Consider the following 11563-nt stretch of genomic DNA (forward strand, 5'->3'; position numbering starts at 1 on the left):
ATAGGCCGGGCGCAGTGGCTCATGCCTATAATCCCAGCACTTTGGGAGGCTGAAGTGGGAGTATTGCCAGAGCCCAGGGTTTGAGACCAGCCTGGGCAACTTGGTTAGGCCTCATCTCTACAATAAATCAAAAAATTATCCAGGTGTGGTAATGCGCGCCTGTGGTTCCAGCTACTTGGAAGGCTGAGGCGGAAGGATCCCCAGAGCCCAGCGGGTCGAGGCTGCGGTGGCCGTGAGCGTGCCACTGCCCTCCAGCCTGGGCGACAGAGTGAGACTCCTGCTCTAAACAAATAAACGTATCATATGTGGCTTTAGAGCAACTTCTTACAATACTTTTCTAGTTTTGTTTTGTGGTAAAAACAAACCTAAGTCTAGGAAACGCTGACCTAGACTACGGGTGGGGGGGCACGCGCACACACACAGGCACAGGCACCCGCACACGCACACACAGGCCGCGCGAAACGCAGGCAGCCTTGGAACAACTGCAAGGCAGGCACTGGGTAGGACCTGTTTTAGTACAGAGAAAAGGGCCAATACAGAGGTCTGGAGATGTTTAGAAGGTGAAAACCGACAAAGAAAAAAGAATACCCAGAATCCATCGGAAACCAACACAATCCCAAAACGGAGAACTGGATCATGCCAAGAACTTCCAGGGAGCCCACAGCTCTGCATCCCGAGAGTCCCAGCAGCTCCTCAGGGCTTCCTGGTTCACTCCCCACTGTGGTGGCTGCCTCCCGAGGTCTACCCCCAGCCTCTGCTTCTGGGCCCCAGCTGCCTCCTTCCCCTCAGGGACAAACACAGCAGACAGTTTTGTGAAGAGCTTTTTAGTAGCTAAATATGGCACCATGTGTTCCAAGGGCAGTATAAATTACAGTATGCAAAACATACTGACTGGCTGAGGTAAAACACACCGTTCCTGCCTCACGTCACCATGAGGGGAAACACATACACTTTAAAAAACATCTTACTTATAAAAAATGTCCCCTAGAAAGGCCTCCAGAGGGGGGCTGTGAGGCTCACCCTCCACCGCGGCCGGCTCGGTTCAGCCCGTCCACCGCAGTAGGCGGGCCAGCGCCTGCCCCTACTGCTTGCCCAGAGCTCTGTCCAAGTTGCTCTTGATGGTATCCAGGAAGTCTGTGGTGTTCAGGAAGTGCTCGTTCAACTTCACACTGCAGAGAGAACACCACTCGCATCAGAGGCGACCTGTGGGCCTCCAGCGCCTAACCCTGCAGGCTTCAGGCCTCCCCAGTGCCCTCAGCCAGGCCTTGCAGGGCAGCTCCCAACCTAGAGCATCGAACAGCCTCCTTATGACGCCCAGGCTACGGGCCAAAGGCTACCTACAGCCCACTGCCAGAAGAACCACGGCGAATGCGGCAGGCACCTGGTGAGGTCTGTCTGTTCCAGGTGTCTAGGCAACTGGACTGGGACAGGGACCCACTCACTGGGCCTGGCCTGGGGAGACTCGGCCTGAGCCATCCCTCAGGCTGTGGACCTGTCCTGCCCCGGGCACTTGGCAGCTAGGCTGAATCATGAGAGAGAGGGTCCCCTAGCTTCCTCCCACCTGGCCCCCAGGAAGCCACGCACTTGCTGAGGCCGTGGATGCAGCCTGCCAGGTCTTTGGTCATGGCTCCGCTCTCCACTGTCTCCACACATACCTTCTCCAGGGTCTGGGCAAACCTGCAGAGGGTGGGGTAGAGTGAGATCCCATCTGTGCGCGGCCAGGGCCCAGCGGGCAGGGCAGGCCCACTCAGGCCTCTCCCTCTGCGCTCACCTGATAAGGTCCTGGTTCCCATCTAGCTTTCCCCGGTGCTCCAGGCCACGCGTCCAGGCAAAGATGCTGGCGATGGGGTTGGTGCTGGTGGGCCGGCCCTGGGGACAGGGGTTGCAGGAGAGTCCGAAGCCAAACTGGCTAGTGAGGAGGCCGCCTGAATACAGCTGCCCACCCCCAGACTGACAGGCCAGCCTCGTCTTCCCAGCCCTCAGGCCGGTGGGCTTTAGGCCCCTGGAGTAGAGGGGCACCATGTGGCCACATGTCCCCAACTCACCTTCTGGTGCTCCCGATAGTGGCGGGTGACGGTCCCATGAGCAGCCTCAGCCTCGATGGTCTTCCCATCAGGACAGACTAGCACAGACGTCATCAGGCCAAGGGAGCCAAAACCTGACAAGCAGAAGGGCTTTCTCTCAGGGCCGGCAACTCTCCTTGGGCCACCAGGCTGAGGCTCCCCTACCTTCTTCCTCTGCGGTCATAGCGCCTCAGCCCCTGGCTCCTCTCACCCTCCCCCAGCTATATCTGGAAGGACAGGAACTGTCTGGGGTTTCTCCACCCTGCCGTGGGTATCCAGAGCCCAGCACAGGGCAGAGGGGCACCCGAGAGTGGCTATCATCATTTTTTTTTTTTTTTGAGTCTGAGTCTCATTCAGCCGTCCAGGCTGAAGTGCAGGTACACAGTCACAGCCGCCGCAGCCTCGACCTGCTAGACTCAGGCGACCCTTCCGCCTCAGCCTTCCAAGTAGCTGGAACTAAAGGTATGTGCCACCACGCCTGGCTGATTCTTCTTGATTTTATTGTAGAGATGAGACCTCGCCAAGTTGCCCAGGCTGGTCTCAAACCCCTGGGCTCAGGCAGTCCTCGCCTCTGCCTCCCAAAGTGCTGGGATTACAGGCCTGAGCCACCATGACTGTCATCAGCACATTTACATCCATCTGTGTCCCTACCTCCAGGCGCCCCAGAGCCTGTAGCCCCCAGGACCCAGACTCCACAAAGTCCTATGGCTCTCAGCGCCTGCCCAGCTAGGTTGATTCGTGACCAGGAGACTCATTTAAGCAGAGAAATAAAGTTGCTGCCAGTCATTTTCCAGCAATCACTTTGGCTTGTCTAGGACACCTCAAGTTTCTTTTTTTTTGTATTTTTGAGTTGAAGTCTCACTCTGTCGCCCAGACTGGAGTGCAGTGTCACGCTCCTGGCCACTGCAGCCTTGCCTTGCTGGGCTCCGGCGATCCTTCCGCCTCAGCCTTCCAAGTAGCCAGAACTACAGGCGCACGCTACCACACCTGGCTAATTTTTGATTTATTGTAGAGATGAGGTCTCACCAAGTTGCCCAGGTGGGTCTTGAGCCCACGGGCTCAGACAATCCACTCACCTCAGCCTCCCAAAGTGCTGGGATTACAGGATGAGCCACGGAGCCTGGCCACATCTTAAGCTTTGTGATTAATTTCCAAATGTTCCCAAATCCAGATGTCAAGGTGATCTTTTCTGTTTTCAAGGACTCTGGGGCTTCAAAAGTTCCCACAGGCCAGGTTCTGTGGTTCAGCCTGTAATCTCAGCACTTTGGGAGACCGAGGTGAGTGTATTGCCTGAATCCACGGGTTCAAGACCAACCCAGGCAACTTCGTGCGATCTCTTCTCTACAATAAGTCAAAAATCAGCCAGTCATGGTAGCATGTGCCTGTAGTTCCAGCTACTTGGAAGGCTGAGGCGGAAGGATCGCCAGAGCCCAGCAGGTTGATGCTGGAGTGGCCATGAGTGTGCCACTGCATTCCAGAGTGAAACTCTAACTCAAAAAAAAAAAAAACTCCCACCATGACACCAAAATAAGAATTCTGGAGGCCGAGAAAGAAAAAGTGGGCAGCACCTATGGGAAAACAGCTTGGCTAAGAATTGTGGCTGTGGGGTCCCTGCTGCATTTTTCTGTTTGTCTGTCTGTTTTTAGTTAGGGTCTCACTCTGTTACCCAAGCTGGAAGGCAATAACACAATCAGAGCTCACCACAGCCTCAACCTCCTGAGCTCAGGAGATCCTTCCACCTCAGTCTCCTGAGTAGCTGGGACTACAAGACGCATGCCACCAAGCCTGGCTAATTTTTAAATTTTTTGTAGGAACGATATCTTGCTAATGTTACCTAAGCAGGTCTTGAACTCCTTGGGCTCAAGCAAACCTCCCGCCTTGGCCTCCCAAAGTGCTGGGATTGCAGGTATGAGCCACCAAGCCTGGCCCTTCTCTGTGCCTACCTGTACACTGGCACTCACCCATTCCTCATACACTGAAGGCTAGCTGCCATGCCTCGCTCTCCTCTGTTAGGGCTTTTCATCCTTCCAGCCTAGATGGGGATTGTTCTGGCAAGAGGATCCCCAATGACCTTTTCAAGGTAAAGTCCGAGGTAGACACAAGGTAACAAGACCCTCTGCCTTTTCAACACCTGTGCCGGGGTATCCCTTTCCTCTTTCCCAGGAGCCCTCCCTCCCCTACCCCAACAACCTTCTGGTTTCTCTTCACTGCCTGTGCCTGCGTATTTCCCTCACCCACCACCTTTCCTGCTCTTGTTCCCAACACAATTGGCCTAGTTCTCACTGGCCTCTACCGGTTGCACCCAAGCTTTCTGCTGCAATTCAGCTTGCCCTTCATGACACTCTAGGGTTGGGGCTTGCCATCTTCCCTGATATTCTCCCACATCCATTATGTTTACTATGCAAAAAGGATTGGCTGACAGGGCCAGGCGTGGTGGCTTAGCACTTTGGAAGGCTAAGGCGGGAGGATTGCTTGAGCCCAGGAGCTTGGAGACCAGCCTGAGAAATATAGCAAGATCCTGTCTCTATTATATAAAAAAATTTTTATGGCCAGGCTTGGTGGCTCAACCTGTAATCCCAGCACTTTGAGAGGCTGAGGTGAGTGGACTGCCTGAGCCCACAGATTTAAGACCAGCCCAGGCAACTTGACGAGACCTTGTCTCTACAATAAATAAAAAATTAGCCGGGTGTGGTAGCGTGCACCTGTAGTCCAGCTACTTGGAAGGCTGAAGTGAAAGAATAGCCTGAGTCCAGCAGGTCGACGCTGGGGTGGCTATGAGTGTGCCACTGCACTCCAGCCTGGGCGACAGAGTGAGATTCTCACTCAAAAAAAAAAAATTTTTTTTTAAAGCATTTTCTGCCGGGCACAGTGGCTCACGCCTATAATCCCAGCACTTTGGAAAGCCAAGGTGAGAGGACTGCCTAAATCCAAGAGTTTTAGATCAGCCTGGATGACTTAGCAAGACCTCATCTCCACAATCAATCAAAAAAATTAGCTAGATATGGTGGCGAGCTCCTGTAGTTCCAGCTACTTGGAAGGCTGAGGCAGAAGGATCGCCTGAGCCCAGTAGTTTGAGGCTGTGGTGGCCATGAGCGTGCCACTGCACTCCAGCCTGGGAGACACAGTGAGACTCTGACTCAAAAAAAAAAAAAAAAAAAAACAGCTGGGCACGGTGGCTCGCGCCTATAATCCCGCACTTTGGGAGGCTATGGTGAGAGGACTGCCTGAGCTCACAGGTTCAAGACCAGCCTGGGCAACCTGGCAAGACCCCATCTCTACAATAAATCAAAAAATTAGCCGGGCGTGTTTGTGCAGGACTATAGCTCCAGCTACTTGGGAGGCTGAGGCAGAAGGATCGCCTGAGCCCAGCAGGTAGAGGCTGCGGTTGCTGTGAGTGTGCCACTGCACTCCAGCCTGGGCAACAGAGAAAGGCTCCAACTCAAAAAAAAAAAGAATTCCGAGCTGGGCTTGGTGGCTCAGCCTGTAATCCCAGCGCTTTGGGAGGCTGAGGTGAGAGGATTGCCTGAGCCCGCGGGTTCAAGACCCACCTGGGCAACTTGGTGAGATCTCATCTCTACAATAAATAAAAAATTGGCCAGGCGTGGTAGCATGCGCCTGTAGTTCCAGCTACTTGGAAGGCTGAGGCGGAAGGATCGCCGGAGCCCAGCAGGTTGAGGCTGCGGTGGCCGGGAGCGGCCACTGCACTCCAGTCTGGGCGACAGAGTGAGACTCCAACTCAAAATAAAACAACAAAAAAGCATTCCCTGTCATCTAAACAGTATCCTGACCTGCTTGGTCACATTTTCCTACTGGAACCAACAGAGTTCCCATCACAGACTGAAACACCCCAGACTGATACCCTAACCCTTTAGGACTCAGATTCCTGGGCCCTCCTTTCTAAGGGCAGCCTCAGTAATACACCAGTCCAAAGCCAGCTTGTGGGCCTTCCTCACTCGGACACCAGGGAGCTTCTGCCCCCTGCTGGCCTCAGAGTACCCTGCCATGAGTCCTGCTGTTACAATAGAGAAGTTTTCTATCAAAAGGGTCTGAAAATCCCCCACCCAGAGAAGAAGACCAAGAGTCCCACAGGGCGCTGGTCCTTCCGGCGTACCCTGGGCCAGGATATCCGACTGCACGTCTCCATCATAGTTCTTGCAGGCCCACACAAAGCCGCCGGAAGACTTGAGGACCTGAGCCACCATGTCGTCAATGAGCCGGTGCTCGTACCAGATCTTATTCTTGTCGAAGTCAGTCTTATAGTGCCTGGGAGTAAAAGGGCCTGTGGTGGGGCGACGGCAGGAGGCTGAAAGGTTGGGAACCCCTCCCTGAGCCTCCGTGCTGAGCCCTGGTAGGATGGGGACAGCGCGGGGGAGGGGCGGGAAGCAAGGCTGTGGAGTCTGTGAGACACAGCAAAGGAAGGGGCTAGTACTTGTCAAAGATCTCCTGGAAGATATCCTTGAAACGGCCGTCGTAGGCTTTCAGAATGGTGTTCTTGGTGCTCATGTACAGTGGCCACTTCTTCTGGATGGCATACTGGAAGCAGCTGTGTGCAAAACCCGAGATGGACTGCAGAGGGAGAGAGAGGACCCTGGCGTGGCGTCCTAGCCTGCGGACTATCTCCCCAGCCTCCCAACGCCAGGCGGAGACCCCCAGGAACGGCACCCCGCCTCCCACCCTGCTTAACACCAGCCTCTATGCAGTGAGTATGTTATTTCTGCGGGGCCCGCGTCTCCCTGCAACTTCTGGGGGTGAGCAGCCTCCCAACTCTGCTTCGAAAAGCAACTTCCCTCCCGGGTTCTTTGACTAAAGGGCGGAGGTAGGGCGAATTGATAGTGTATCCCTGGCTTGTCCAATCAGAGCCCTTCCTCCCCGCCAGGGCTTCAGTGATTGGCTCATAGATGGCCATGTGACTCAAGCCTGGCACTTTGACTGGAACTAGGAGCCAAAGGCGCTCTCTTCTGATGAGTTGCCAAGGAGGCAGGCGATGAGCCTGGTGCTACTGGTGGCCAGTTCTGCCCCTTTTTGGCCTGAGGATGAGGCCAACATGAAGAAAGGAAAGCCACGATACGGAGATGCAGAGACCCGCTGGGGGCGGAAGGAACTTAGGAGCCCAGAGCCAGGGCCTCACCTCATCCGTGTTGTACATGCCCATGCCCACGCCGCCCGCAGGGAAGTTGTACACCTCCCACTCCTTGGCACCGCTGCCGTCTTTCGGGGTGAAGACCATCTTGAACGTGCCGGCCCGGTCCACCACGAAGTCTGTGGCCTTGTACTGCAGACACGAGAGGAGCGTTCAGCACAGGGCCTCCAGTCGGAGGCCCAGGTCGCTGTACCCCGTCTCCCGCCCTGGCCTACCTGGTCACCGTGGGCATGCCTGCCAATGGTGATAGGCTTAGTCCAGCCAGGGACGAGGCGTGGGATGTTTTTGCAAATGATGGGCTCCCGGAAGACAGTCCCCCCAAGGATGTTCCGGATGGTTCCATTAGGACTTTTCCACATCTTCTTCAGCTTGAACTCTGTAAGGACACAGATGAAGTGAGTTCACAGCAGCCACCACCTTCCAACCAGAACTTGAACCCCAACCAACAACACAGCCAGAGGGTCTAAAATCATTAGGCAGCAGGGTCGAGAGTGTAAATGTGTGGGCTCTGGAATCTATCCGTTCTAACTGTGAAGATTACACAAGTTAGCCTGAGCTGTATAGTGAGGTTACTGATAAAATACCTAGTCTACTGGGTTATTGTGAAGATTAAGGGAACTCATGTGACACTGGGCATGGTGGCTCCCACCTGTAATCCCAGCACTTTGGGAGGCCAAAGCATGAGGATCACTTGAGGCCAGGAGTTTGAGACCAGCCTGGGGAATATAGCAAGACCTTGTCTCTTAAAATAAAATAAAATAAAAATAAAATGAGCTCATGTGTAAAGGGCCTAGAACAGGGCTTGGCCTGAAGTAAGTGCTCGCTCAGCCATTATTATTCCCACAGCATATGTGGAGGTAGCTCAGTCTGAGGAAAAGGGCTTGTCTGATAAATTCTGATAGCACACTGCCTCAGTCCAGATGCTTGGTTCCAGCCCCAGTACTGCCCAAGTTACCAAGACTGTGACTGTCTACTTCCTTGTCCATAAAATGAGAACACATAAATCCCAAGGTTCAGGTGGAAATTTTTTTTGAGTCGGAATCTCACTCTGTCACCCAGGCTGGAATGCAGTAACACACTCACGGCCACTGCAGCCCTGACTTGCTGGGCTCAGGTGATCCTTCCACCTCAGCCTTCCAAGTAGCTGGAACTACAGGTGTGCACCACTACACCCAGCTAAATTTTTTTTATTTATTTAGTGTACAGACGAGGTCTTGCCAAGTTCCCAAGGCTGGTCTCAAACCTCTGAACTCAGACAATTCTCTCGCCTCTGCCTCCCAAAGCACCAGGATTACTGACATGAGCCATCATGACCAGCCAAGGTGAAATTTGTAAAAACACGTGGAAAGAGCTCAACACTAAAATGATTCTGACACCTTATGGCCAGGCGTTCCCTGGCAGGACAGGAGGCCTGACAAATTTGCAGGTGTATCCCAAACGCTTCCTTCTAGATCCCTCCTACTGCAGGAAGCAGGGACAGAACTCAGGAACTCCTCAACCCTCCTTTTTTTTTTTGAGTCAGACTCTCACTCTGTCACCCAGCTGGAGAGCAGTGGCACACTCATAGCCACTGCAGCCTTGACCTGCTGGGCTCAGGTGATCCTTCCACCTCAACCTTCCAAGTAGCTGGAACCACAGACGAGCGCCACCATGCCTGGCTAATTTTTGATTTATTGTAGAGACGAGGTTTTGCCAAGTTGCCCACGCTGGTCTCAAACCCTTGGACTCAGGTAATCCTCTCACCTTCACCTCCCAAAGAGCTGGAAACAGATGTGAGCCACCATGCCCAGCAACCCTCCTTTCTTGAATTCTCCACACCTGGCCTTTTTATTCACACACCTGTGCCACTTCATGGAACCCTCAAGAGTGGCCCCCGGAACCAAGGGACAGCAGCCAGTCCAGGTCGGGTGCGGGGAGCTCTCTCAGGAGACCCCTGTGTGGCCACTGGGGCAGGGGTGCAATGCCAAGGCAGAGCAGGAGGGGCCTGGGGATGCTCCCCAGAGGCCTCTGAGGCTCTGGAGGACACGGGCCTGACACACAGCATGCCTCTGCACACAGTCTCTCTGCAGACCTGCCTGCAAAACGGTCCAGGGGCCAGAGAGACCAGTTGCCCAACGAAGCCATCATTGCTATGACAGCATCAGCATTATCTTCATTCCTGTCACTACCACTGGTCAGAGCCACACAGCACAGCAGAAACACCACTGGCTGGAGAGCTAGGAGACATGGGTTCTGGTCCTGACTCTGCCACACCCTACCCGTGGAACCCTGGGCGGGCCCCTTAGCCACGCCTCCTCCAGCCTTGTCTGCAGCCTTCTCCAGTCACTATCACCACACCCCCTGCCCCAAGTGAAGCTGGCCTCAGGAAGGCCCCAGCTTCAGAGGCCTCCAACCTCCCAGTCCCAAGACGAGGGATACGGCCAACCACCCCAACCCAAGTCTGGAGAGGCTGGTGGATGGAGTCCATGGCCCTCCCCAGCCCAGCCACTTCCACGCCCTCATACCTTCCACGCGGGCCTCATCGGGGGTGATGGTGGCACACTTGACAGCCACGCTGTACTTCTGGGTGGCCAACGCAGAGTCAATGGTGACCTGGTCGTCAGTCTGGTCACGGTTGGGAAGGCCAAGGTCAAAATACTTTAGCTGGACATCCACGTGGGGCAGAATGAGCTGGGGACGGAGGCCAGAGCAAGACATCAGCCCAGACAGCTGTGACTCGGGAGCAGAACACTTGAGGGCCAGGAGAAGTCTGTGGGCCATGGCAGGGGACACGCAGTCAGGGCAGGGGTGAGTGAAGACCAGCGGAGGGACCAGAGCAGAGGACTCGGGTCCACCATCCTTCAGTGGGGTCTGGCCAGAGCTGGCAGGGGCTGAGGCTCTGGAGAGAGGCTGGCAAACCAGGCCACAGCCCTTAGGGGGCTCTTAGGCTAGCAGGACCATCTGCCCCCACCATGGCCCATCGACGGCCAGACCTCAACCCAAGTATACCCAGATTTCTCTGGACAATGGGATCCCTCTTCTCCAAGTGCTTTGAAACCTTTAGTCAGAAGCGGCGGTTTTCCACCTCTCTCTCATGTAGACAAATACACATGCAGGGGCCTTAGTGTGGACAAGATATTCTCCTGGACATGTGCAGACCAGGGCAACTTTGGAGAAGGCAGGCAGCCACCCTGGGACCCTTGCGCCATGGCAGCTCACCACAGTCGCCCTGTACTCCAGCCCTGCTCCCCTTTCATGCCTTCAGGACAGTGGAACATGGGGGGCCAAGGCAGAAGCGACCCAGGATTATCCTTGTAGAACCTGCAGGCTTTGGCCCCAGCATGACACAGACTGCTCAGGGCAGGCCCCTGTCTAGTGACTTATGAACCATTAATGGTCCAAATATGAAAGGAAGTGGAGAGAAGGGGAGAAACGGGGCCGCTGGGGACCCATGGTGGGGCCCGGAAGTTCTCATGGGACTGAACACTGTGCCTAGCCAGCCCCCCTGGAGAGCCACCCACTTGGGTAGGGGACACTACCTTCTCCTTGATGAACTGCCAGATAATACGGGTCATCTCATCACCGTCCATCTCCACCACCGGCTTCGCCACCTTGATCCTCTTGTCAGCATCTAGAACCGGGGACACGGCACATCACCCTCCTGGGGAGGCTAGTGGGAGTGCCCCCTCCTTCTGGCCAGGCCCACCCTTCACCAGGGAGGGAGTAGTGGGCAGCCAGGGCTCCCTTCTGCCAAGCACCTCCCTGGCTGCTTAGGGGACCTGGGTCCCCCAGTGAGCATGGCTGGGTAGAACTAGCCAGACAGATACCCAGCCCTCCCCTGGCAGAGGGGAGGAGGGGCCAGTCTGGCCAGGATAATCCTCTCTTCCTGGAATCTGAAGACAGAGGAGACCAACACAGAATGACAACCAGCCAGGACTACCTTGTCCAGCATCAAATCAGGGAGAGGTTGCCCAGGGGCTCCTGCCACCCAGTTCCTCAGAGTGACTCGGACTCCCTTTTTTTTCTCCAACCCCCCAAAAAAAACAAAAGAAAACAGCAGAATCAGGACGACCCTGCCACTCTTCACTGGGAAGGACAGGCTATGGCAGCTGTGAATGGAACTCAGAATCCCTGACCCAAGCCAGTTCAGGATGGTCAGTCCTGCCAGAGAAGCATCAAAGAATTCCATGAGTAGCCCCACTCAGGGTTTAGGGAGACAGTGAGGGTAGAAGAAGGAGCAAGGATGCTCTTTTTTTTTTTGAGTTGGAGTCTCACTCTGTCGCCCAGACTGGAGTGCAGTGGCCGCTCCCAGCCACCATAGCCTTGACCTGCTGGGCTCTGGCGATCCTTCCGCCTCAGCCTTCAGAGTAGCTGGAACTAC

The 11563-nt window shown here is 55.0% G+C and overlaps 1 protein-coding gene across 2 annotated transcripts in view; it reads right to left on the reverse strand.

The window, feature by feature from the left end:
• Nucleotides 1–808: 808 nt before the first annotated feature.
• IDH2 (isocitrate dehydrogenase (NADP(+)) 2, mitochondrial) overlaps nucleotides 809–11563 on the reverse strand; it is a 20506-nt gene continuing 9751 nt past the window's right edge. Inside the window, exons 2-11 of one of the 2 annotated variants that reach the window (XM_008065170.2) lie at nucleotides 10722–10813; nucleotides 9708–9873; nucleotides 7419–7579; nucleotides 7192–7335; nucleotides 6493–6629; nucleotides 6175–6326; nucleotides 2046–2158; nucleotides 1772–1869; nucleotides 1585–1677; nucleotides 809–1169 (exon numbers count right to left, since the gene is read on the reverse strand). In XM_008065170.2, coding sequence (XP_008063361.2) covers nucleotides 1082–1169; nucleotides 1585–1677; nucleotides 1772–1869; nucleotides 2046–2158; nucleotides 6175–6326; nucleotides 6493–6629; nucleotides 7192–7335; nucleotides 7419–7579; nucleotides 9708–9873; nucleotides 10722–10813 — 1244 coding nt within the window. In that variant the 3' untranslated portion in view covers nucleotides 809–1081. The remainder of the gene's footprint in view (nucleotides 1170–1584; nucleotides 1678–1771; nucleotides 1870–2045; nucleotides 2159–6174; nucleotides 6327–6492; nucleotides 6630–7191; nucleotides 7336–7418; nucleotides 7580–9707; nucleotides 9874–10721; nucleotides 10814–11563) is intronic. The other variant, XM_021716110.1, reaches the window with a different exon arrangement.

This window comes from Carlito syrichta, unplaced genomic scaffold (assembly GCF_000164805.1).
Source record: "Carlito syrichta isolate Samal-C Ts95f unplaced genomic scaffold, Tarsius_syrichta-2.0.1 Scaffold308180, whole genome shotgun sequence".
Lineage (NCBI taxonomy): Eukaryota > Metazoa > Chordata > Mammalia > Primates > Tarsiidae > Carlito > Carlito syrichta.